The following is a 27,925-nucleotide window of genomic DNA, read 5'->3' on the forward strand; positions in this document are numbered from 1 at the left end:
TTTATTTTGAAAGCAGAAACTGAAGGCAAACAGTGAAGAACTTAGCAGCACAAACAACTGTTCCGAAGCGCTGCACACAGCCTCCTCTGTTTTGCAAGCTTTGTCCTCAGCCTTGTTTACCGTCGGCATACTTTCTGCAGAACAAGGGGAAAAACACAAAGGTTTACGAAATCCATCACGTTTGCTCAACTTGCGTTATAATCAGCGTGCCGAAGAACACAGAAGAGCAAGCCGCGTAAAACTGCAATATTTACCATGATTTACTGCATCCAATTTGTCGGAGATGTCCACGCGGATCCTCTGCGCAGCATTTTCCCCACTGGAATCCTCCGAAGACCCCCAACGACGCTTGACCGGCCGCCTGTGAGGCAACTGCCGAGGTGCCGGCTTCTTTTTGGCCAAGTAAGCCGGGAGACATTCAAATAATCGAGGTAAAGCGCCGGCCCTCAGCTTCACTCTTTCGCGCGGCAACCTCTTCTATAACGCATTCGTCTTCGCGAATGTCCTCGTTATAGAAATGTTTTTCGCATGCTCGAACGTTTGGTGAACTGAACGAAAATGCGCCCGTTTCTTCACGTGGTATTGCCCGCCTCCACTGCTCGCGGCTTTCGGGGTCGCTGGGGAACAAAAACAACGATACTTTTTCAGCGGTTCCAATAGCCGGAGCGGCAGTGCAGCACACAGGATGTCTTTGTCATCGTTCGTGAAGCTGCCGCTAACTATTTGTCGCATACGAAAATGGTCACAGGCACACACAGCACCGCACACACGCGATAAAGCGACGCAAACAAAGCGAACACAGCACGCCGTCGCCGCGCTGGCCTTGACGAGCGCCTTGTTCGCCGGAGCGACCGTGCGGCACGCAGGACGTCTTCTGCATCGTTCGTCACGTTGCCGCTAAGTATTCGTCACGTTTGAATACGATAAGACGCACAGAAAGCACCGCACACACGCGATACAGCACGACACACAAAAGCAAACACACCACGCCGTCGCCTCGCCGACTGCTTCGATGAGTGCCGCGGGTGCCCCCCTAACACTGGTGGCGCCGCCCCGCGGTCAAAGTTGGCGGCACACAAAGCTCTCCCATAGAGTGACGGGGAAGTTTCGTGACCAGTAAAAAGTATTGAGGGACTATGCTTGTACTAACAGCATGCCCCCCTCCCCTCCCACTTAATATTGCGAGTGACTTGTTTCGGGCTGGAATGTTGCTTGGGAGGGGACTGAGATGTATGAAAGGGTGCACTCGTTTTACTTTGTGCACTTCCACCCCAGTGAGGCCAAGTGCCACCCATATATACATACCACTGAGTATGTATAAATATTCCTAGGTCCTGGGTGGCAGCTTTAAAGTAAATCAAAATCAAATCAAATCAAAATGAGTTTATTAAGACATGTATACAAAAAATGCGTACATAATATTTGGACCAATAGCCTACGTGGCTAGTAGCTGGTCCAATAGAGAAAATACATAAAAGTTAGCAACGCACATGATTGGTCATGAAAAATGATTGGTTTTATACATATGGAAGTTTCAGTGATGTACAATCTACGTACGGAAGGTGATTACAATTCATTAGACAAGAAAAAGCGTTTGCAAGAAAGGTTGAAGTTACGCGTAGTTTTTATTTCCAGAGGCACAGTGTTCCAGGTTACAGCTCCGAAGAATTCTAGCAATCGTTCGCCATAAACGTTGTTACAGGGAGGAAGATTTAAATTTAACTGACTTGTTTGTCTGGTGTTTGCACGCGGGAAGTTGAATATGGTGTTGGGTAGTGGAAAGTTTGTGTACAGTATTTTGTGAACTAGGCAAGCTACCTTATAATTTCTTAGCGCCGTAAATGAGAGAATATGAAGATCATTGAATAGGGTGCCACTGGGGTAATGAACGGGGGAGAGTGTTATTATTCTTAAAGCACGTTTTTGTAACTGGAGTATAGGTCTTAAATAAGTTTTGTATGTTAGGCCCCAGGCCTCACAGCAGTAGCCGAGGTGTGAATGAAACAGAGAAAAATATATGCAACGAAGTAGAGAACGAGGAAAATATTGGCGGGAACGGACCAGTGCATAACAGCTGAAAGCTAGTTTTCTACACACAGCATTGATCTGGTCTCTCCAGTGCAAGTGATGGTCAAAAAGAATTCCCAAGTATTTGAATGAGTCGACCCTATTCAGAGTTTGGTTGGCCAGAGAAATATTAAGGCTGCTGTAGTTCACTATTTTTCTGCTTGAGTGAAATACGACGTATTGAGTTTTCTCAGTATTTATGGCTAGCCTGTTTTCTGTAAACCACTTATTTATTATTGTCATTTCTTTCGATATAACGTCTTGCAGTGAAGGAAGTGAGTTACCTGAGTAAAGTAATGCTGTATCATCAGCATACATTAGGACTTTTGTGAACTTAAGAGCCAGCGGTAGATCATTGACGTATAAAGAGAAGAAAATGGGACCCAAAACCGATCCCTGTGGTACTCCGCATGTGACATCAGCAAAAGTAGAGCAATGTTTGCCAATTACAACTTGCTGTCTACGTGCGTGGAAATAGCTCTGGATGAATTGAAGCGCGTTTCCAACGACTCCATAAGACTCTAACTTTTCAAATAGTCTAGCATGACAGATTGTGTCGAACGCCTTCCTTACATCGAGAAATATTGATACTGCAACGTCCTGCCTGTTTAGAGCGGTGTTAATGAATTGTGAAAGTGTTGAAACGGCGGTTGCAGTAGATCTACCTGCAATGAAACCATGCTGCTGCGGGCAGATAATGTTATTGTTCTCAAAGAATGCATTTAGTTGTAATGCAATGAGTTTTTCGAATAGGGTGTTCACTGTACTGAGAATAGTTATTGGTCTATAACTACCCGGGTGGTTCGGGTCACCAGATTTGTACACTGGAATGACTTTACCAACTTTCAATACGTCTGGGTAACAGTTCATGCTCACTGCGTGATTGAACACGTGGCAAAGGGGCCTGCACAAGATATCGATATTGTTTTTCAGGATCCTAACCTGAATACCGTCTGGTCCAGATGCCTTATTTGCAGATAACTTTCCTACGATTGATTTTACTTCATCAAGTGTTATTTCACGAAACTGAAAGTCATATTCAATAGATCTCTCAAGCCTGGTTGTGGAAATTGTTAGGGCAGACTGTTTGTATATGTTCACACCGATTCTTGAGAAATGATCATTAAAGTCATTAGCAGTCTGAACAGATACATTTTCTGGGGTAACATATCGTTTATCTTCTAATCCTACTACATCTCTAACAATTCTCCATATTTGCCTTCCATCACCGTTTTGTCGCTTAATTAGGTTGGTGTAGTAATTCTTCTTTGCTTTCCGAATTAACATAACTGATTTGTTTCGGAAAAACTTAAACTGGCCTCTATAATACTTGTTGGCTTTGTTGTGTTTTAGTTTATTGTAAAAGTAATCTTTCCTTTTTATTAAAAGCAGTATGCTATCATTCATCCAGGGGCATATGGCGTAGTCATAGTTGTGCTTAGAATTGTACCGAGATTTTTCTATAGCTTGAGTAATGCAGTCTATAATGTTTTGACATTCCGCGTGAACGTTTTCACTGTATAGGTTACCAAAGCACGTAGTGTTCAGGATTTCACGCACGCGTGAATAGTTTACCCTTGTGCAGTATTTAGAATTTGTTTGGCGAAGAGGAGTCATGTAATCTCGAGGCAAAAACAAATATGTTGGGCAATGGTCAGCTATTGCAGTGTCATAAACACCTGCCCGCACATCAAGATCAACATTGCATAAGATATGATCAATGAGCGTCGAAGACCTGTCACATACTCGAGTAGGTGATGAAATCACGTTCCTAAGGTTGAAAGATTGCAGAAAAAATACATAGTCGTAGCAAGCATCTCTAGACAGGTCGATGTTCATGTCACCACAAATAATAATCGGACTGTGGACAGATACTATAGGGTCAATAACACTTTCCATCAGAGAGATAAAATCGTTAACACATGAGTTTGGCGGACGGTAAACCACACCTATAACAGCGCCATTTTCAAGCTTCACAAAGAGGGTTTCAGCGCTTTGACAGCTGTAGGAACAGTCAGGTAGATAATGGAAGCTTATGTTGTCCCGTATAAAAAGCGCGACACCACCGCCACGTGCTATGCTTTCTCTTGGTTGCGATAACATGGTATAACCAGGTATTTTTATCTTTTCACCCTTTCTAAGCCATGTTTCCGATATCGCGATGATGTCGTAGGAAAAGGTATGTTGAGATATGTAGCTTAAGAGCAAGTCTAGGTTTTTAGTAATACTGCGCAGGTTGCAGTGAATCAGTGATAAGAAATCACGCCCTTGGCGTGTTGCATCAAAATGAGGGAAATCCATCGTTCCGTTTTTTTTTTCCTCACCCTTACTGTACCTGAGCAAGGTCCTCAGCACATGTCACATGAACTACACGCGAATTTTCTGTTTTGCGCATGAGTATCTTCCCATCAGATACCCAAGTGAACTTCCATTTATGCTCTCGCTTTGCATTCAGCGCTTTGTTCAGAAGTACTTTGTTTGCAGAACACAGATGCTCATTAATGAAAATGGGAAGGTTGTCTTTCAAACCCAAGGACGACGTGTTTAGTCTGTGTTTTTTAGCTGCTTTCAGGACCCTGTCTCTGACTTTGCGAGATGCAAACCTAACCACAATGTTTTGTTTGGTCTTATCCTTCGTCGGAACACGATGAATTACTTCAATGTCTGAATCCTGAATTTCGGATTCGATGCAGACAGCAAGATAGTTAATAGAGAACTGTCTTGTGTATGTTCTGCTTTCATTATCTGTAGCTGTTTGCATTTGTATTCAAAAGTACTACTGTCCAAATTACCCGAATGCCGAATTATTGAAAGTATCGAGAAAACAACAAACAAATGTCTGTTACATCAATAAACTTTCATTTTCTTGATATATACGTAAATTATGTCCCTATTTTGCGTAAGATCAGTGTAGAAACCACAATTTTCATCATCCTGCGACTTAATGACGATCACGGTGCCAGACTCCCGTGTTCAATTAGCCCGAAATGTGCTCTGTGCCCCTCCCTTCATGTGTACTGCCACCACCACTATCACGCGCATGCGACGATAGTTCTTTCACAGGCAAAATGGTCGGCAACCGATAGTGGATCGCGATGTAGCAAACGAGTTTCATGCCAGCATGCCGACCACAGCTGAAAGCTCTTCAACAGCTTCCGCCATATCTGAGTTAATAATTGTTGTGGTTTAACGGCTCAAAACCACGATATGATTATGAGGGACGCCGTAGCGGAGGGTTCTGGAAATTTAGACCACCTGGGGTTCTTTAACGTGCACCTAAATCTAAGTACTCAGGCCTCAAGCATCTTCGCCTCCATCAAAAATGCGGCCGCCACGGCCGGGATTTCATCCCCCGACCTTTGGGTCAGCAGTCAAGCAACATTACCACTAGACCACCGTGGCGGGTATGTTTGAGTTCTGTGACACTGACATTGCGCACGCATTGCATCAAGTTAAAACGAAGCTACTAGTGACGGATCCGCATGTGGAGAAAACCGTGGTCACTAACTGATGAAGATAACGATGCGGACAGCGCCGCCTCGTTGTGGTTGTCTGCAAACACCGTTTTTGCTCTTTTGTATCGCACATTTGCGGCGCTTGGCGCCCGGTGCGCTCCGCGGATCGTTTGAATGAACCGGGTTGCGGCCAAATGTGACCGAATTAAACAAGATTTTGATGTCGTGAAACAATGCATCTGCTGGCCGGGACGAGGAAACATGTCTGAATTATCCAATTTTTCAAATTAACAAGGGCCGAATTAACGAGCTTTTACTGTACTGATTTGACCAATGTTTATTATGGCTATTCTGTGCTTCATTTTCTTTTCACATTGTGCAGACTGTGTGATACGCATCTATGACACAAGCCGGGGTGATTTCAAGCAATTGAAATCTGTGTCTGCTCGAGATGTGGGTTGGAGTATTCTTGACATGGCTGTTAGGTAGGTTACAGCTGCGTCATGCGCTGTCTGCAAATACAGCTTTTTACTTTGAACAGAACTGGCTTTTTGTACTTTGAAATGTTAAGGCACAGGAGCTAGAAGTGTGGAAGGCGGCATTGAGAGTACTATTAGAATTTGGCTTGTTAGTTGATGGATTTTCCACAACCATGTACTACAGGATGTGGACAGGGATAATGCTATGTGCATTATCCCATTAGACTTCCAATGACAGTCAAACCTGGATATGTCAAACTCAAAGTGGACCGCAAAATATTTCGATATTTCAAAATGGTTTGGTGGCGAAGTTTTTGTTCCACTCTCAGTCAAGATTTCGAGATACCCAAAAGTGGGCACGGAAATACTTCGAGATAAAGGGCAATGAATACATTGCACCTATGCGAAATCATTCGGTATCGCGGAAAATTTCGACTTAGCCGATTTTTAGAGATATGCGAGTTCGAGTTAACAAGATATTACTGTATAAGTAATTTCCGGTGCAGAGTACTGCAAAACCCTGAGGATATGATCATGGTTGATATGGAATGGCAATAAGGAACAGCTTCAAGCGGTATGCTTCACTGCACAGTTTTCTTTGCTATCAGTCTTTTTCGCCGCATTACATGGCTGTACCGTGGTGAAGTTTGCTAAAGCAGATCCATCATTATGGAGTGCAAATAAAATCTCAGCTGTGTGAGCAATTTATGTTTCGAAACATGCATTTTGTTCATTTGTTCTCATAGCTTGTACTGCCCTTCAGATTTCATGCCCTGTTTGACAGCATTTACCAAAGCAGTGCCATTTCATCGGAATTAATATTTTTGATTATGTAGTTCATTGTGGGCAAGTTGGGGGAAGCACACTTGCAAGGGCGTAGTATTCGATATATCGAACGTGGAAGTGAACGGGAGTCCTATATACATGCAGCATAGTGGTGTATTCTCACAAAGGATTTCTGAGGGAATGTTAAGGCAGTCCATTACATGTTTTGACATATTTGGATTTGAGTGTGCCCTATTAAAGGAGTACTGACAAGATTTTGAGGCATTGCAAGAAGGAGCACATCGGAGCCAGGAAACATGTATAAAATATGTTTGATTTTTATGTTGTTGTCACCAGCATCTGTAAGCCAGCCCCACCGTTACAGACATAATCATGACGAGTCAACGCAGTTCACTGAGTTTGCGAACTCTGCATCCTGCATGTGGCTGTAGAAGTCGCTGGACAACAATTCACTCGTCGTTCTTTACGTGCACCATGTGCAACTGACAACACAGGGCTGCTGCTAGTACATCACGAGTTGCTCTCCCCATGCGATTTAACCTACGTCAGACTGTGTTTTGTGCAAATTTTTTCAATATGGTCTAAATGCTTGATAGTTTGCTGTTGTAAAAAATTGAGCTGAAACCAAAATATAGTTGGGATGATCCTCCTCCAGCTGTCTTTGTTTGAACGCACCCTGTTGTTATGAATTGCTGACTACTGCTGACAAAAGATAAGATTGCCAAGGGTATGTACTAGTGAGTCATCAGCAGTTGGCTCCTTATTCCCAATGATGTGGTGGCACTCCCCAATTGCATTTCCAACATTTTCTTGATTGTGAGAACATTTTTCCTGGCAACAGTGGCACATTTGTTGCTTTAGAATTCTAATCTGTTTAATATGGCGTGACTGTGATTTTGCTGTCTTTTTTTTTTTACTTCTTACCAAACATTGTCATGGATTCAATATTTCACTATCTGACGGTATTGAAAAAAGCCAGTAAAAACCAGAGTGCTGTAGCTAGATTCATAGTATTATAACTAAATATTGGAGGCTGTGACTCCAAATTTTGCTTGTTTGAAGAGAATGTCATGTGGCCACCGTTTTTGTAAATGAATGTAAATCCGCTCAAGTTACCATAAATCATATTTATACAAATGTTATTTTTATACTAGATCTTCACATCGTGCAGTCTTTGTAAACTAATTTTTCAATTTTCTTTCAGTCCTGATGGTCTCTATTTTGTGTATTCAAGCTGGTCAGAATATCGTAAGTGTGGAACATCTTTAAAAACCACTGTATGTAAAATGTATAGACAAAAAAAAAATTCTCAAACATTATGGAAATGAGATAGTATTTGCTTGCTGTCCTCATAATTACTTTTTCTGTGGAGGCAGAAATCTTAGGATGATTAGATATGTTAATTACAGCATTGGTTATAGAAATTAAAATAACTTTTTAATTAGTAGGTAGAGGGAGTCAGGTTAAATTGAATTGAAGCCCTTTCTGTGGAGAGCCCATTGTCACTTTGAGATTTCCAGAAAGCTGCCTGTATTAATTTTTGGGCAGGGATGAAGTTTGACCAAGTTCACCCTCAAAACCGTAGCTTCGATGAGCGCCACTGCCATATCATAGCAGAGTGACCAGAGTGACATCACTGTTTTCGACAGTGATATTGGTCCTTCTGTATTCATTAACCTACGTGTGCCATACGTGCTAGAATGGCAAGCACAGCCCTCACAATCAGAAGAGAAGTGGATTAATGACTGATATAACGACGGTTACTCATTCTGGCTGTCTCAGAAGAGTATGGCAGTTGTGCTCTTTGGCGCTTCAGTTTCGGATTCACCGGTGAAAATAGTTGGATCACGTCACTCAGCAAAAATTGCCGACGGCCACTTTTTGGAAGTCTCACAGTGGCAAAGGACTTCAATTTTCTAATTTGCCCTGACCACCTGTTTCGTCAAATAGAAAAGTTAATTAAATTTTTATAAATACTGCCATAATGAAAAGTCTCTAGCCACCTTATGATGTCTGCCACTACAGAGAAGGTAATTATGGAGGAAGCGAGCAAATATAGCACTTTCGGACATTTATTGAGAAGAGTGTGTGTGTGTGTGTGTGTGTGTGTGTGTGTGTGTGTGTGTGTGTGTGTGTGTGTGTGTGTGTGTGTGTGTGTGTGTGTGTGTGTGTGTGTGTGTGTGTGTGTGTGTGCGCGCGTGTGTGTGCGCGCGCGCGCGTGCGTTTGTGAGAGAGAACAGCGAAACTGTGCTCTGAGCTCAGAATATATTATCAACACAAGGACACTAATTTCCTTCTTTGGGGCATTTGTGTGCATAAAAAAACACTAAATTTAGACTGCTAAATTATTCTTTGAGAACTCTGTTGTCATTATTTCACAATTATAGGTTCACTATTAAAAGAGAAAATAAAAGCCGGTTTCAGTTTCAAACACCTGAATGTCAGTGTGCTGTCCTGTACCTCACTTTTTTTTTTTAATTTTGGCCACATGGCTCCAAGTTTTTCCTGAAATGTGTCATGTTAAGTATGTGGCTCATTTAGAATACAGTGTAATTTTTTACCAATAAAGAGTTATGTAGGCTCTGGCAGACGCCGTCAAAATCTTGTGATGTCACTACAAGATGGCATGGCAACTTCAAAGCATCGTCACCACCTGCATTTTCTCTTTTGGTGTTCTCTCTGTTCCATTGTCTTTTGTGTTTTCTCCGCTGCACCGGTGAAAGCATTTTCTCAAGGCGGGAGTGGTGCTCTTGGTACAGTTGTAGAAGGCTGATTTAACGATAACAAGTGAAATCACTTTCCTCTTGTGTGGTCCTTTACGGAGACGCTAAATAGAGTGATTTGGGCTGTATTATTAAATTCCCCTTTACAATGCAAAGAAGAAACACACTTGCAGTGGGAAAAGGTTTTATGGGCCAAAAAAAAGACAGGAATGAAAGACTTGTGATGACACCACCTTGAGGTTCTCATGCTAGGTCATTGTGATGTCTTGGATTATTTACAGTGCATGGTCAGGTGTAGCCAACAGCAGAATTTGGGAAATTTTAAGAAGGTTATAGAAAGTTTTCAAACCAGTTGTGACAAATGTTTCTGCATACATTGTGTAATATGGTCTCTGCAAGACTTGTTTTTTTTTTTAACCTAATTTTTTTTAACACAAATACTGTGTAAGTTATTGTTAACGGACATCTCCTTTTCATGAAATGTTGACGTATCCTCTAAACATTTTCATGAAATGGCATTGACGCCTGACCTGAGTGACATTTTATTCATTTTTTTTTTCTATCATAGCTCCTGGGAAATTGTAATGCTTCTGATCTCGTACAGATTCTTTTAACTTTTGTGTGGCATTTTTGTATTTTTCAATCCGTGCTGCAATCTTTTCTGGAGGGAGCAACTTTTTTTTTTTGTAATATTTTCCTATGCTTTCTTGACCTTCATAGCGCTGACATGTTGCTGAATAGGCACAGGCGAGACATTGCTGTAATTGTTATGGTCCACTTGTCGTTTCATACTTTACAGTCCACCTGTGCAATGTTTTTGGAGAGCACCAGGTCCACGAGGCACTGCCACTTTGCCCTGAGGATAGAAGGTTTTGCATCTTCTCCTTGCAGTTCTCTTCTGATGGAAAAGACATTCTTGGAGGGTGAGTGGCTTTTTTTTTTACCAGGTTTTAGTTAATAAGCAAATCTCGGAAAGTCCACGTTTATTCTGTAAGAGGTTAGGTTTTAGGGGCATTGCTCATTTATTTTTATATGACACCGTGTCAAACATAAATCTTTCAACAGTTGGGCAAAGCCGCTTCATGAGAAAGCATTATGCAGCTGCTCAAGATCTGTCACTCGTCGTAGCCTCAATCTACTGTAGAAAATTGACCACCTGAATGGCTTCATAGCACTTGAGCAGATGGAATGAGAACACCTAATATAAACAGCAATTCAAAGCCATACCCTCAAATACCTTGCGCCTCTAATGTGAATAGTTTACAACTGAGATTATACTATATGCACATCATGGTAGAACTATGAAATATTCTCTACTAATGCATTGTTGAATGCGGAATTTGTTAAGTCATCCTTCTGCCCCACTTTTCTGGTTGGTTGACTGCGGGAGATGGGAAACGCACATCTGGAAGGAAGTGGTGTAGCTAGGGGGTTGGTGGGGAAGCATGAACATACGTAAAAGGCGGTCGAACCCTCCCCCGAAAAGAACTTCTGGCGACACCCCTGTGGGAAGGACACATGTAGAGTCGCACATCATAGAACATCTGCGTGAAAAGTGTAATCTAGGCCATTATAAACACTCCTGATCATGTGCTGAATCTGTGTGTTTGCATTCTGAGTTATTGTTTGTTTCTTTCAGAGCAAATGACTCGTGCCTCTATGTATATGACAGAGAGGTTCACCACCGTTCCCTAAGGGTATGAAGCGTGCTGATTTTACAACACATTCCCATTGTCTTATAGAGGGCCCGGCAAGCAGCCATTTAAGTTAAACCATAAGCTCTTCTGCAAGTACAGAAAATACCAGGTGTAGTTGTTTATGACTGTATTGGTGAGCTACTAATTTCTTTAAGAATAAAAAGTCGCAGGACCCATCTGGTGAGTGGTTTAATACACACACCGAAATTGTTCATGCCACAGTCACATTGACCATATGCTTGAAATATGTCATGTACAGGGTGTCCCAGCTAGCTGTAAACAAAATTTTAAAATGTGCCACTGCACTAGGGGACACCTATAAAATTAAAATAGCCACTTGATAGATTACATTAAAATATTTTCGTTGAACACTTTGTCAGTTATTTAGTCAGTGTTGCTAGTCTTAAAATAAGAGGGTAAACTTCATCTCTGAAAGTGTTTAAGGAAGTCCAAGACACTTTTTTATATTGACACAGAAAATCTCTTCTGCATCACAATGTTTGTAAAATATGAATGAGTAAATCTTAAAAACGAATTAGTGTAGAATGAGACTTGGTAACCTTTATCTTTCCTTACCATATATGCACTTTGACAGGATAATATGTAATAAATTTCTATGGATCTTAACTTACTACCACAACAGCTACTTTCTTTCTGCCTTTGTGCAGAATTGCTCCAATTTTGTGTAAATTGTTCAGGCTGTACTTAAAATTGACAACTCTTGCATAGCAACTATGGTAACATGCCGACAGTGGTGTCAGTACAGCAACAGCATTATGACAGGCTATGACAGCAACACTCCAACAGCAATTTCACAGTGGTAACTATGGCATGGTAATGATGGTGCAATAACAACATGAGGACTTAAATATTGTATGTTTCAGAACACATTAATGGACAGAGCAACTTCTGTTTTAAGCTCTTTAATGTTGTCACTATGAAACAGTGGAAATTGCTCCATAGTGTGGCAAATAACATGTTTTGTCATGTCCTCCTGCAGTGCTTCATCATATCATTAAACTTTCACTCAACCTATCTGGTTGAAGTTGGTAGAATATGTAAATATGTACAGTGTCATTTTTGTTTTTCAAGTAAGAGATCAAGTTTTAATGTCTTTTAAAAAAAGCATGTGCTTTACAATGTTTTTAGAGAGTAATAATAATATCTGGAATTTAACGTCCCAAAACCACAATATGATTATGAGAGACGCCGTAGTGGAGGGCTCCGGAAATTTCACCCACCTGGGGTTCTTTAATGTGCACCTAAATCTAAGTACACGAGCCTCCAATTTTTAGAGAGTAGAAAGTACCTTGCATATGAAAGAGAGACGCATATGTCATTTTACTCCATTCTACAATGTGTTTCAAGAAAATGTGTCCAACCTTCTCAAAAAATCTGGAAAATACGATATTTGCTCGGGGCTTTCCGAATTGCTTTTTCTGTAGGGGCAGGAATCTTAAGGTAGTTACGAACATTATTTAGGGTAGTAATTAAGAAAGTTACATTAATTAACTTTTTAATTAGTGGAGTGAGGTGATTGTGTCAAATGGGAGAATTGAAGTTCTTCATGCGAGGAACCCATCCGAGCTTTGAGATTTCGAAAAAGTGTCCTCTAGTAATTGTTGTAGCGTAATGAAATTCAGTGAAATGCAACGGCTTTCAACAGCAAAAGCCATCGAATTCGGTTGAATTTCACTACTTCGTAATTATTACTAGAGGCCGCTTTTTCGAAATCTCAGTGTTGGGATGGGTTTCTGGCACAAAGAACTTCAATTCCCCAATTTGGCACAGTCACCTAACTCCACTAATTAAAAAGTTAATTAATTTAACTTTCTTAATTACTGTCTCAAGTCATGTCTCTAACCATCTTAAGATGCCTAGCGCTACAGAAAAAGTCATTCACTCATTTTGGACGTCTCAGAAGAATATGGCAGTTGCGTTCTTCCATGTTTCTGTTTAGGTTTCGCCATTGAATTTAGTTGAATTTCATTACTTCGTAAATATTACTTGATGGCACTTTTTCGAAATCTTAAAGTTGGGTTGGGTTTCTCGCACGAAGAACTTCAATTCTCCCATTTGACACAACCACCTAACTCCACTAATTAAAAAGTTAATTAATTTAACTTTTTTAATTACAGTTTCAAATAATTTCTTTAACCATCTTAAAATCCCTGCCACTACAGAGAAACCAATTTTGAAGGCAGCAATCAAATATCGCATTTTCCTGATTTTTCGAGAAGGTTGGACACATTTCTTGAAACACCCTGTATAATGTTTCACAGCAGTATGGCTGAAAATTTCATACCCGCTAACCATTTAAAATCAATTTTTTTCTGTGAAGGCATGGTTTAATCTCTGATGCATATAGTATTCATAATCATAATTACATCTACATAATTGCAATGAAACTGTAGAGGGAGATGAAACAGATCTATTAGTAGTGAAGAAAGCACGTGTAACTTCATTGACAGATTAAATGATGTAAATGAACTCGCTCTTTGTGCTATACTTCAGTGATCGTTGCTTGAGAAAATAAGACTAATGTGTCCATTGGTATACCCCTATTATAGTCAGCAGACTGACAGCATCTAATGATTGGGAGCTTTGAATTTCAATGATTGTTTGCCGATTTCTGTGTGAAACCAAACATCCCAAACATTCACTCTAGATCTGATCTGTTGTAGAACACAAAGCTTGCCTTGCTACCGTATTTATTGAGCTTCTATTCACCAGGCCATACCGTTCTGTGTTTCAAAATGCTTTACTTTCACACTCGGCTGCTTCATCCCTTTGTTGTCAACATTAACATTGAGGTGAACTAGAGTCTCAACTCAGTGGTTGCCTTTCTTGCCTCTGTCCCCTTTCTCCTAGTTCTTATGCACTACTAGTGTCATCAGTTACGCCCTCGCAATTAAAGTAGACCACAATATGTTATACCCCTGCCACAAGGGTTAACGTGTGTGCACTTTGACCGAGTGCACTTCACCGCTAGTGTCATTCGCACGGTGTCACACGGGAACGCTTTGTGACACTTTTTCAAACTCACTTCACTGAGTTGAAGTGTGTAGCATCGATAGCAGGTGGCTGAAAAATAAATATTGAAAGCCGAGGTGGTACTATTATTAAACCATCATTTTGTTATTAGGAATATTGTTATGTATTGTCACGTGCTATATTACAAAAAAAAAAAAGTATACTATTCTTGCTCTCCAGCAGTTTATGGCCATGGCTGCCAGGCATATGCCACCGGTTGCACCATGTAGTGGCCGCAATGTTTGCATCTGAGCAGTCGCTGTCATTTGTATCGTGGCTCATGGTGATGAATGAGATGACGTTAATGGTACTGGAATGGTTTACTTCGTTTAGTTAAGTTTAAATACTGGTTATAACTATAGCACATTACTATTTAGCAAACATTGCCTAAAAACGTGTATATATGCAGTGCCTACTGATCCACCCATCGTCATTACCATAGATTTCAAAGCACACTTTTGTTTCTTGTTTAGCAGCACTCACCTAAGTGACACTCTGTGTACTATAAGTGCACTCGCTCAAACTAAGCCTAAATTTGTCCGTGCGACAAATGTATAATTCAAGCACATAGAAATTTATTGCTTGTACAATATGGTGAATATAATTCATGTTAAGCCTAAATTTGTCCGTGCGACAAATGTATTATTCAAGCACATTGAAATTTATTGCTTGTACAATATGGTGAATATAATTCATGTTGCTTATAGATGAGGATCTGTTACTCTCGCACAACTGTTTAGAATAGGCTGAGCATTGTCACATTTCTTTCACTCTTTTCGGCAGTTCCCTCAGTCCCCAGAAAAAAAAAGGCAAACCCTTAGAAACACTGCGAATTCTGGTCTATACCCAAAATGTCATTTTCTTACAGATACGTGCCCATGACGGAGATGTCAATGCTGTTGCATTTGCTGACAAGACCTCACAGATCCTCTTTAGTGCAGGAGATGATGGCCTTTGTAAGGTGGGCAATGAGAAGAACGTGCATACTAATACATGAGTATAGTTGTTTATCCAAAGGTGACAAGCTGCTCCAATTGTAGCATCCAAGCTGACATCCTACTCCAGCGCAGGAATTTTGAAAGTACAGTAGACTCTCGTTAAACGGAACCTGAAGGGACCAAGAAAATGTGTTCCATTTAACAGGAGTTCCGTTTACTGAGAGATGAACAGGAGTGCAGAATCCTAGTATGAAACCAATTATATTAGATGCATTTGTTCCGTTTAAGCAGCAGTTCCGTTTAACAGATTTCCGTTTACTGAGAGTCTACTGTAGCTCAATTAAGCTGTATGCATGCTTTCATTCTTTGATTGGGAACTGTGGAGCTGTAGCCATGTGATGGGTAGTGTTTTAACACACATACCCAAATGGTTTTCATCCATCTTAGCAACTGTGTCCATAGTAAGACGTTCTGGTCAGCTAGTTGGTTCATAGCCTTCAGACGTTATTGAACTGCGCAAAAAGACGAAGACACGAGTGAGAAACACAAAGAACACCACAAGCGCAGACTGCCAACCTGTCTTGTGGAAGTCTGTTGTGCAAGTTTATTGGTAAAATGAACACAGTAAATACAGTATTATTGAGAAGCTAAGAAGCTTTATTATGACTGTTTAAATGTTTGGTGGTATTATATAGAGTGAACTTGTGTGAACTTTTTTTAAAAGTGAACTTTCTCGCCATCATTCTTGGTTGCAAATTTTGCTAATGCAAAATGGCAAACTTTTTCTAAATGTTTAGAAAAAGTTTGCCATGGTTGAATGTGGTTAAACCAAATTTGTGGAATGATAGCTCGGTTTTGCATGCTTTGGGAAAGGACGAAAACCATTGGTTTGCAGAGATTTAACTTTATTGCATGTCTTGGTTTGGGCAAGAACGACAAGAAGTCTACACGCTTCAACTACGTGCCACAACAAGGGAGCCAACGTGTTGCACCACTACACACAGACACTGCTCAGTGCCATTGGCACTCTAGGCGTGAACGTGCAGTGAAGTTGGATGCAGCCAGCACCTGTGGCAGTGGCAGCACGAAAGATTAGCCTTGAGCCGCTGTTCGTTTTTGCAAACACGCCGCACTATAGTTGGTTACAACCTAAGAAAAAAATGCCAGATCCACCCACAGCGGTTGCTGTCCCTCCCACAGAGAATTTGAATAAACGCTCTATTCAGTAGCGCTTGCTCATTTTCGTGATGGCAAGCACGTCTGGAGTGTTTCATGTAGTTAACCTTCCCATACAGACTCACATCTGCGTCGCTGGTTTTAGGATGGAAACTTGGAACATCCAGGTAAATTTTGTCGCGGATTCTGACATCGCTGCTCATCCAAACGTAATGTTTTAGGTAGTAACGACCTACCTTTAACTCTCGGTATGCATAGCGTTCACATTAGCCGAGAAAAAGTACTTCCAGTTTGAGCGGAAACCAGCTAGCCCAACTGTCTTTCGCAGGTGAATGACGGGCATGCTGGGATTCTGTGGGTGGAACTTATATTTTTTCTTGGTTTGTAACCCACTATAGTGTTTTGCTGAAGCTGTTTTGCCAGCATTGACTCTGGCTGAGCTTGAAGGTCAGATGTACGCAACAAGGCATTTTTCTGGGTTTGTACTGGGAGGAGTAGAGCTATCGCTTTAAAATAGATCAAATACTCTGCAATGATGTGTATAGATAATTAGGGATGGGCGAATAGTACATTTGAGGTTCGAAGCGAATCCGAAGCGAATAGTGATTTGGTCGAATAATTTCAAATCGAATAGTTCGAATACTACTTGCCACATATTTAAAAAAATGAGCATTTTCGTTATGACCGTTGCACAATATTTTTAAGAATTCGAACTAGGTATGAGTGAATGTCACTTTTTTGGTTTGAAATGAAGTGGAAGAAGCCTTGAATAGTATAACAATTTGAATAGCAGTAGGGTGCAAGTTATAAGTGGTACAATACTTTACAATTTAAAAATTACTTTACTTAGTGCCTATAAGCCCATATAACATGCTGTTAAACTAAAAAAATAAACAAACGAGTACATTTAACCCCCCCCCCCCCCCGGAAGGGTGGTTTCACGGCACAGCAACCCGACGCTGCAGTGAAACCACCTTTACAGGGGGTTATGTGCGGTCAAACATACACATATTCGTTCATTTCGAATAATATAAATTCGTATCGAAGCGAATTCGAATACTTTAATATTCATTCGAATATTCGAAACGCCCGAATATTCGCCCATCCCTATTAAGATAATGAAGTTTAAAAGGATACCTAGATGTGTCTTGTATAGACATGCTTATGTATGTTTACAGTTAATCTCCACTTGTTTTGGGGCAGGTTTGGGACAGGAGGACACTTAGTGAGAGAGATCCTAAGCCAGTGGGTATCCTTGCAGGACATAGCAACGGCATCACCTTTGTTGATTCTAAGGTGAGTTGTTGAAAACCTGAGTGTTGATTTTGGTCACACGAGTAATATCTTTGTCTGCTTTCCAGAATGATGCCAGGTACCTCATCACAAACTCTAAAGATCAAACAATCAAGCTTTGGGACATGCGAGCCTTTTCATCAAAAGATGGTATCCAGGTCTGTAAAACGGCTGTTTTCTCACTTTAACAACTAACTGCTTGGTTACACTATGTAGCTCTGTTTTTCTCGCTGTTTCGGCAACATAGAAATATATATCATTTTGTACATGATGTTGCAATTTTGTAGAATAGGACATTTAAATCTTCAATAGTATTTGAGTATTCTAGACAGTGGAACGACTATTGTTCAGGCATTTGAATATTTGGTGTAAACATATGCACACAACTGCATACCTTCACTATGTACAGTATAATTATGGGGCCTACCCATGTGCCAAAATTTTTGATGCAAGACCCTGCCCTGCTGCCAGTCTGAGTTACGTGCACTGTTTTTCTCTTGTTATTAATTTCACCATTCCTTACTTGTTTACTTTATCTATTTTAGGCAACAAAAATGGCAGTAGCCTGTCAGAACTGGGACTATCGGTGGCAACGTGTGCCCAAGAAACGTGAGTACTTGACTGCGAAATCATTTTTCATTACACTGGAACACATTATGTACCTAGCTCGAACATGACAAGACTACACACACCACGAATGCACACAGTGAAAGCAAAATTACTAATAACTGTGCTAATGCAAACTGCGTTACTTTATCCCAGATTTACACTAATGCCATTTTCACTCTTGCATTTCGTGCTTGCCTTGCCGCATCAAACAATGCATATGATTGGCCATGAGTCTGCTTTATCAGGTTTTCCAAATTAATGACCTTTTTCTTGGTACCTTCTCAGTGAATATGCATTAATAACATTCTACTGCATTTGCAATAGCTGCTTATTGCAGTATTAATTTTACTTTACTTATAGAAGTTGCATTTGAGCCTTACTTACCACACAGTTCTCTTTGAATTGTATGCAAGTACGTTATTTTTCCCAGCTTGAAATGCTGGCACATTCTGAGAGGCTGGTAACATTGTTAAATTGTTTCGTAAAATTTTTGCACTGAAGTCCTATCGCACATCTTGCATGCGGATAGTGTTACACTACCTGCAGCATTATCTTTATAGGCTGTCAAGCTGCCTAGAGACAGCTTTGACATGGTATTTTAGAGCCATGTAATCTTTTTTAAAGCTGATTGGTGCATTTGCGCATTGTTGGTTGCTTGTCCTGAGACCGAATAGCACTTTTGCCTGAGAGTTGTTTTCGTATCTTCCTTGAAGTGCTCGATCTCTGTGAGAAGCTGCCCGGAGACACATCTTTGATGACCTACCAGGGCCACACAGTCTTGCAGACCCTTATTCGATGTCACTTTTCACCTGCTGCCACAACGGGTCAGCAGTTCATCTACACTGGCTGTGCTTCAGGCCGAGTCATTGGTCAGTGAAAATTCTTTTTGTGTGTTCGAAAGTATTTTTCAGGAGTGTGGATGAGAGGGTGTATGCACTCTCCACCTTTGCTAGAACAGACTAGTCATCACAGGTTATGTGCAGTAATGATGAGCTTTGCTGCTCATATCTTCAGGGAACTTGCATGATCTATTTGGCAAGCTGCTGCATCTTTTTTTTTTTACTTTAGAGGGAATTTCTGTTCAAGGAAGCCGTTGCCTTGGCTTTGTTAGTGTTAGTGTTGTATATTTTGTTGCAGTACACACTTGGTGTATAAATGGGACATATACTGCAATATCATCTTTGCAAAGTTACAGTACACAGGCATCGACAGTCAAAACTTCCAAGCGGATGAAAGGAACATGCCGAAGTGTTTTGTCAAGTGATGAGGAAACTGTCTAGAACTGCTGCACTATTTAACAGTAAAAATAATGGATACTACAATCAAGATGCAAAACTGAATAATATGCTCGTGTAGTAAGTGGGTTGTAAAAGTTTAGAAACAAGACCTATACGGGCAAGGGGCAGTGAGTATTGAAATTGGAGTGTGATTGGAGTTGGTCTGAAGTGATAGAACATGTTTATCTCAAGTTAAAGAAAGTTCAGAAACTGAAAAGGCTGTACATGATGAAGAGTTGAAAGAGTTAAGTGATGAAAAGGTTCTTTGAAGAACAGCAACATCCTGTAGAAATGAGATAGTCATCAAAAGAAAATGTTATTTTTATTTGTTCTGAGCCAGTGCACACCAACATTTCTAGAACCAATTGAGTTTCACAGCTCCGCACGTGAGCCGGCACAGGCAGTTGATGCGTGAACTAATGCCACTGCTGTCAGCGTCTTGCTGCACCTGTGACCGTGAGCTGCGACGCAGGTTGATGCCACTTGCGTCCTCGCTTTCATCAAGAAAGTGCAAAAGATAATTCGCCAGACTCTTGACAGTCGCCCTGAGTTTGGATATTTGTGTTTGTACAACTTGAGGAAGCTTCGTTGCCTGTGATTGATTCTGAAGCTAATTTTCAGGAGATTGCAGCCAAGGGCTTTCTATTAAAGAAACGTCGCAGTTTTGCCGCAAACACAAACCAATGAATGTGATAGCAACAAATCGGAATGTTATACGAAGCAAGGCTAGCAGCTTACTTCTTTAGCATCCGACCTAGCGTAACTCAACAAAATGCTGGCGAATAGAAGTGCGGCTGTTGCACTGGGCAATGCGACCTTTGTGCTGTCAATCGCTTCAACGTAAACTGAGCAGTGGGAATGCAGTACGTGCAAAGGTATGAGTCATCATCTAATCCCTGTCAAGGAACAAAACGCTGGCCAATGAAAATGCGGCTGCCGCACAGGGCGAAGCGGCCTTTGTGCTGTCATTCGCTTCAACGTAAACTGAGCAGTAGGAATGCAGTACGTGCAAAGGTACAAGTCATCTACTAATCTCTGTCAAGGTAGGGCGACCGTGCCCGGCCATTCTTAAAAACGCAGTTTCTGTCAGAGCTATGCAGCCCCCTTCCTCAAGGACCCCTGCATGGGCCTTTCATGCGACGGAAGACGGTCAGCGCATCTTCTCTCTGCTTGAGCAGAGATTGTCGACTGCCCTTGCACCAGGGGCGTAGCCAAGGGGGGGTTGGGGGGTTCAACCCCCCCCCCCCCCGAAATTTTTCAGTTTTGCTTGCGTATATAGGCACGCACACGTACAAACGCACGCACGAACATACATAAAGTATGGTTGAACCCCCCGCCCCCCGAAAAAAATTTCTGGCTACGCCCCTGCTACGCTTTCACTTGCTCACAGAGCATACGACATGCAGGATGAATGTGATTGGCTTTGGACTTTATACGAAATTTCATGGTGACGCCAACGGCAAAATTGTGCCTGGAGTGTCCATATAATTGCTATCACAGTAAAAGAAGAAAAGTGAAATGTTGATTTCTTAACAAATGCAGTCAGCAAGAAGGCAAAACTGCTGTGAGCCATAAACATTTTTTTTATCATTGGGCATTGCGCGGCGCAGAATGTCAACTAAGTAGGGCACATCCTACTGTCCTACTGCTGTGAGCCACATTTTTTCGTTTTTGTGGCATTCCCGTACATAAGACAAAAATAAAATATTTGGAGAGTAATGCTGCCATGCAACAGTAATCTAGCTTGTTAGCATTACCTTCTTTTTTCCAAACTTGGCAATTCAGAATGCTGTGTCGCGCTGATAGCCGCAGGCCATTTGTTACTGGGAATTACTGCAGACGCGGTGAAAACACAAGGAAATCATGCAAGATAAACTACTATTGTTGTGTGGCAGTAAGACCCTGCCATACAACAATAATTGGCAAGTTTGTCAGGATTTTCATGAATATAGCTAAGTTACAGTATAGCTTGATCGTCTTATGACAGCCTAGCATTACAACAAGTGAACACACAGGTTGGCAGCATGTGAACATTCGTTTGAGCCTATGGTCGAACAGCCAGACTTGTGAAATTGACAGCATTATTTTAGCTAAAATTTGTTGGTACTATGGTGTATAATTATGTAGTGAGGGTTGTGGGTTGTGAAAATTTGTTTGTTGAAGCAGTTGAGGTTACTCAAAAAGTATCAAGGGTGAATTCTGCTGTTATGGCCGGTAACAGCTGCGACGACAATAAGGCTCAATGGTGCTGCAGAGGAGGATGCGTGAGGCATGAAGCAAAATGGGCAGTAGCACCACTAATATTTGCGACAACCGCCAGGTCCATTTCAGAGAGCAGGTGCCTGTAAGGAGCTGCGAAACTGAATTGGTTTTAGAAACATTGGTGCACACTATGTGTGTACAAGAGAAGTTCAGCATCAGAGTTTGTGTAGGTGCCATCAAGGTGTGAAAAACAAGTTTATATATTCTACTGTTACATTTAATACGAAATTAATCATTCTGCACCTAGTCATGTGCTGGTTTGACGCATGTGTGTACTGCTAGCCTAGCCCAGTATGTTGTAAGGGCACTAACGTTGTAATAAGTCTCTTAAGAAGTAGGTGACATCGAACTGTGTGGGTTGGGCTAGTTGGTGCATCGCTTTAAGATGTGGTTCTGGTGCAAAGCAAAGGAACACGATGAAAAGGATTCCATTTGTTTTCCCCTTATGCCAGAACCACACTTGTGGCATTTGTGTTTTTTGACATGTATGACTGCATCCAAGCATGTATTTGACTGTTCTGTTCTCTTTTTTTCAGTCTACGACCTTCTAACTGGAAAAGTGGCAACTGTTCTATCTGGTCACAGGGGTTGCGTGAGAGATGTGTCATGGCATCCCTACCTGCCTATCCTGGTGAGCTCATCGGTAAGTACAAGAAAAAAAAGTAACAAAAGAGCTGTGATAGATGTATCGAAACCATGATTGATTTCGTTATCAGCTACAGCTTCAGAAAAATAACCAAGTTATGAAGTATTAAGAGCGTTGGCTACAAGGCATTGAACAGGATTTGCAAGTGCATGGCCCAGTCTGTTGAAACAGCGAGGAGGGTGCATAAGGACTATTAAAAGGGCCCATTGGCAGATTTGGGCATCTTAAGCGAACAAGTGCAGCATGTATGTCACGTGGTGGTAATCATGTTTGCAAAGTATGAAACATCTCCGTGGCATGAAAATGGTTGATGTTTGGAACAGAAAAGCACGGGCCTTCATTCTCGAGAAAGTTGAGCTTCATGTGAAGCCACATGCACAAAAGCTCCTACACAACGTGCACTGCGATACCCATGGCAACAGGGTGGTTCTATTTCATTTAACTTGCCCAATAACAAACCGATTAGAAAAACTTTTTGTAAGACACTCCATATATGGCACCTTGCAACTTACAATGTACATACTATACTGAAGCAGGGCAACCTGTTGTATACATCAGTAAAAGGTGGTCGTGATTGATGACAACAAATATTAAGCGTAAATAAATTTCTATTTTGTAAAGGTAGACTTGTCATGTTTATGATCGCCACACTTCGTGGCATGCTACATTTCTTGTGTTGCAGAATCAGGTATGCACTGGATTTAGGTGCTCATTGCAAATTCGGCATTTCTCTGTGCTTCTTCCTTTAATTTCACTCCCTGGAGAATTAAATCAGTTCTGTCAGTCCTGTCGAGTAAAAATAATGGAAGTCAACTGTACTACTTAGTGTTTTCATTGGTCCACATTATCTGACCTGAAGCTTTTTTGTGTGTCTAATTATGTAAAAAGCTAATGCAGGGAAGAAGGCACAAACACTTTCACCGAAATTCCTGAAGTAACTGCTGTCATTCCCCAAGTTCATGCTATAGTATTACATGGCAACTCTATCCCCCGGTGCTAAGGCTTCACGAAGTTTGACATAGCGCACCTGAAGTGGGAATTGGTAACTCGACGATGTATATGAAGACTAAGCAGCATTCTGTGTGTGTGTTTGAGAGATGAGTTGGCTATCAAAAGTCCTGTAAGTTATGGTTTTGTGCTGAAATTCTTATACTTGAGGCTAATGGCAGTGTTTTGGTTTCAGTGGGATGGTTCTGTTTGCAAGTGGGCCTACAGCAGTGAACCAGAAAAGCAAGAATCAAAAGGAAAGTCTGCTCACGAACACCCCAAGTAACGCAGGATGCTGGTGCAGCCTATGTATTGAAGAGCTTGTGCTGAAGAGTCAACATTTGCCTTACTAAAGTGTGCTGGTGTCAGTTTCACAGTTTGCTTTCTTTTTTTTACTGGGACCTGATGTTTTGTATCTTAAATTGCTGTTCTTTGCAAGGTGTGGGTGTGAACTGAATGGTGTGTTATGAAGTGCGAATGTGTAGTCATGGTAATGAACATCAACTTGGGTGAACAATGTATTAATGACAGGGCTCGCAAAGTTTACAGCATTCCGTGGTACAACATGCAGCTGCTATAGTTATCTTTTTGAAGCCTCACTATTTCGATCTCATCACAAACACCAACAGCATCTGAAGAACCTTTTTGGGTCTTATGTGTTTGACAAGCTGCTTGTGTTACTTGCAGTCTGGAAATGTCAAGCACACTGGCCTGCTGTTTAGCATATTGCTGGTTGTTGCACTTGCAAAGGGTCTTTCACTGGCTATTACATAAAGGAGGAGAAATTGCTCCTTCTCATCCTCCTTTGAAACAACCTTTTTTTAAACTACTAAAAATGTGTAAACAAATATGATGTTAATTTGCCACATCAACCTCATTTGAGCATAAATTGTAGTATATGATGTTATGTTTGAGCTTATGTGCTTTTGTGGTTGTCAAGAAAGGGTCATTCACTGACAAAATTTTACATTGCAATTGTACCAAAATGTTGCACATATCTCCAGATTGCTTTTACAGTGTGATATTATTATTGCTCCTTTTTTTAGCATTGCAATATACTAGATATATAACATTTTGGTTTATAGCCATTTCAAAAGCAACTGTATTCTTCTAGACTTATGCCAACTTGCTATGGCTTATAGTTACTTTGTTTTTTGCTCACTTCATCCTTACCGAATGCTAGTAGGAAAATTGTAGTTATGATCTATGAGAAAGGGCGGTCCATATTTTTTCTTTGTGCATTGCAAGTGCTTAGTAGGAAACCAAACTGGTGCCACTGTAGTAACATCGGATTTAGGTTGTTAAGATAGTCATAATGAAGTCATGAACATAATTCACTCATTGTCATAATTATCTCTGAACAAAGTTGAATATTGTATTAGTGCTTCATTGTGTTTTTTTAGTGATATATCTGTTCGGCTGTAGAGGACTGATCATCATAAACACAAAGCAGCTGACTGACAGCCTTGCTGAGTTAGCTGGGCTGAGTGAATTCATTCAGATCTGCTTCACAATCATTATGATCAGAATAGGCACTCATAATTTCATTTTGTGAATTTGTGTGTCGGTTTGTTACACAAGCTCTTTAGGTGCAATCCATCTGAGGTGGTAGCTCCATCTCATGTGCTTTAATTTCGAATGTTTTTGTGCACATATTTTTTGTTAGTTTTTGAAGCCTTTGTGTGAAAAATAAAGTTGCATGTATCACATTATCTTCCTTGGTGTGCGTCTTCTAATTTGACTCTATTTTGATATTTGCCATCTGTGGATGTTATAATTCATTCACTTTGTGCACTACAGCTTTCAGAGCGCGTGGTTATTATGAACGAAGACGACTTCGGGCTCCTACATTATCGTTAGGACGACTCATAGGCGAAAGCCTGATCGCCAATGCATTAGTAACTGAAACGTTCCGTCAGAATACGACGGGGCATTTGGCTCATTGTGCCCTCATTTCGTACTTGCCGAGCCACCTTTGGCGTTGAGCGGTCACGTGATATCCTTTCGTAGCGGCTTTTCGTTCGAGGTCACGTTCGCATGAGCCATATAAAGCCTTCGCCTTATTAGTTTTTCCGAGTTGTATGTCACAACAGCAAAGCTGTACAAACAAGTTCTTGCGCCCTTTGGATGTGCATTTGAACCCAGATAAATGTATCTATTGGTGCAGGCTGCGCGCAGTACGTTCGGGTATCGCTTTTTTTTTTTAATTGAAATAGTGAAACGTAATGCGCGCACGAAATGTAAGCATGTTGGACTCGCGCAATCATCGCAACTCCTATCGGGAAAGCTAAAGATTAAGCCGTAGGGACATCACGGATAAGTAAAAGAAAACAAGGGAAAAAACCTATTGCAATAGATAATTGCCGGCTTGGAAAAGTGCCGCGTTTGTATGGAAAGCCTTATAGTATCTCCTGACAGCTATTATGCCGCTAAACATGATGCAAGGACGTTCAGCTTCTTTTCTTCCTTTCAATTAGCAATAAATTGGGGTTTTACGTGTGAAAACAATGACTTAATGTGATTAGGCACGCCGTCGTGAAAAACTAGGGCGTACTTTTGACCAGCTCGAATTCCGTAACGCGCATTAAATCGAACAGTACAAACGGTTATTCCGCCCGCCAACGAAATGCGGACGCCACGACTGGGGCGACAGCAGCGCAACGTTGGTTGGTTGGTTGATCCTAGAGGAATGGCACAACCCACCACGGGGGATCGGCCACGAATCGTGCGGCAGTAGGATGTGTGAGTGAAAAAAAAAAAAAAGGGGGGGGGGGGGAGAAAAAAAAAAAGGATAATTCTCAAGAGATAATTTTAGGTAAGCGAAAATGTTATTTGTGTTCGCGGTTTCCCAATTGAATGCTAAAGAGATAGAAAAGAAAATGGAAGAGAAAGAGTTAGTTAAATAAAAGCATTAAATAAATAATGAGCGCAACGACATAGCAACTAAACTATATACGGTAATCCCTCGTTCATGACTAAGTCATCGGGACGGCGAAAAAAATCGTTATAAGCGGTATCTCGATATAAGCGACCACTTAATTGCGCCACAAGTGCGGGGAAATCAAAACACAATCTATTCAGTGAAGCAAAACTTTATTTTATAGACTACAAATAAACACGCGAGGCACGCCTAACAAAGCACTCTGAATTTTCGACTCGATTCTGAATGACACAATGGCCTGCAGCACGGATCCAAGGGCACGCGCCGTCGGCACGCCTAACAGAGCACTCTGAATTTTCGACTCGATTCTGAATAACACAATCACGTGGCCTGCAGCACAGTTCCAAGGGCACGCGCTGTCGGCACCAAAGTGATTGAACGCGGCGGGCGACGCAGAAGTTTCAAAACGTCGTCCAAGCATCTCTCTTCCTTCGTGCGCGCTGGTGATGGCGGCGGCTGCAATGGCGGACTTGGCTTCGGCTTCACGTGTTACAGAAGAAAGGCGATCGGAGTCGTGAAAGAAGCATGAACCGCGAAGGGCACCCGCAGTGTTTTGTCGTTTGCGCTGTCATCCCAACAAGTCCTACAGATGCTGTTTTACCATGGATTAAATACCTGCCTATATACAAACTGTGTTTTGTACCGTGTAGGAAACGGGGGGAAAAACTGGGGGGGGGGGGGGGGGTAAAGTTTTTTTCGTAAGCAGAGAGAGAGAGCAGGGGCAGTTAAATTGCTATTTAATTAGCATGCATGTTTCCGTTTATTTGGTTGAATCGAGCTTGTGTAGATGATCGAGGTAATGAAAAGGCCTAGCTTCCGCGCTATAATTGTTTTCACACTGTGGACATATATTCCATTGCCGTTCATGACACGAAGACGACTACATAATATGTTCAGTTTTCTGAAGTTGATATATCTATGTATTTTTTTCTATAGGTTGAACCACCCGTTCTTGGTCTATATCCCAAATTGTGGGTATGCGCCACGTGGTGAAGGAACATCATTATCAACATCATGTCATTGTGAGATCTCAAATTCTCAGTTTCAGACTGGCTTCTTGCATTTATCGCCAGCAAGGCGTACAGGTTTTTGTAGTGCTCCTCTCCAGTGATACCGTTTACTACAGTGTCGTCGGAAACTTCGTAACACTTCGCGTTATGAAGGATTTTTCAAGAAGACAGCGATTACACAAACATGCACTGAGAGGAAGAAAGACATGCATGAGGAGCCGCATCTCCCCACCCCCCTTTCTATGAGAGGGGGGGGGGGTCACCTGCATTTGTTGCAAAGGAAACAAGAAATCGAGACGGTAATGCGGGCTAGTTGGTTGTGATTACTGGCATTCATTTCGGTCGCGCAAAAAATAAAGACGCAGACGCAAAAGAGGACACGTATATACAAGACGGGCGCCCGTCCTATCTATGTGTCCTCGCTTGTGTCTACGCCTTTATTTTTTAGCGCTACCGAAATGAATGCCAGTGAAGTAAAGAAAGTCGCCATAGTCACAGTCGTCATGCCCGTGAAGAAATGAGGCATTTAAAAAATGGCGGCACGGT

At 41.4% G+C, this 27,925-nt stretch overlaps 1 protein-coding gene across 2 annotated transcripts in view; it reads left to right on the forward strand.

The window, feature by feature from the left end:
• LOC119378781 (DDB1- and CUL4-associated factor 11) overlaps nt 1-23,945 on the forward strand; it is a 42,973-nt gene extending 19,028 nt beyond the window's left edge. For both annotated transcript variants that reach the window (XM_049411526.1, XM_049411527.1), the window contains exons 7-17: nt 5,905-6,007; nt 7,992-8,035; nt 10,310-10,433; nt 11,150-11,207; nt 15,109-15,201; nt 17,558-17,650; nt 17,716-17,805; nt 18,193-18,256; nt 18,970-19,125; nt 22,332-22,438; nt 23,625-23,945. In XM_049411526.1, the coding sequence (XP_049267483.1) occupies nt 5,905-6,007; nt 7,992-8,035; nt 10,310-10,433; nt 11,150-11,207; nt 15,109-15,201; nt 17,558-17,650; nt 17,716-17,805; nt 18,193-18,256; nt 18,970-19,125; nt 22,332-22,438; nt 23,625-23,714 (1,022 nt within the window). In that variant the 3' untranslated portion in view covers nt 23,715-23,945. The remainder of the gene's footprint in view (nt 1-5,904; nt 6,008-7,991; nt 8,036-10,309; nt 10,434-11,149; nt 11,208-15,108; nt 15,202-17,557; nt 17,651-17,715; nt 17,806-18,192; nt 18,257-18,969; nt 19,126-22,331; nt 22,439-23,624) is intronic.
• The last annotated feature ends 3,980 nt before the right edge of the window (nt 23,946-27,925 follow it).

This window comes from Rhipicephalus sanguineus, chromosome 1 (assembly GCF_013339695.2).
Source record: "Rhipicephalus sanguineus isolate Rsan-2018 chromosome 1, BIME_Rsan_1.4, whole genome shotgun sequence".
Lineage (NCBI taxonomy): Eukaryota > Metazoa > Arthropoda > Arachnida > Ixodida > Ixodidae > Rhipicephalus > Rhipicephalus sanguineus.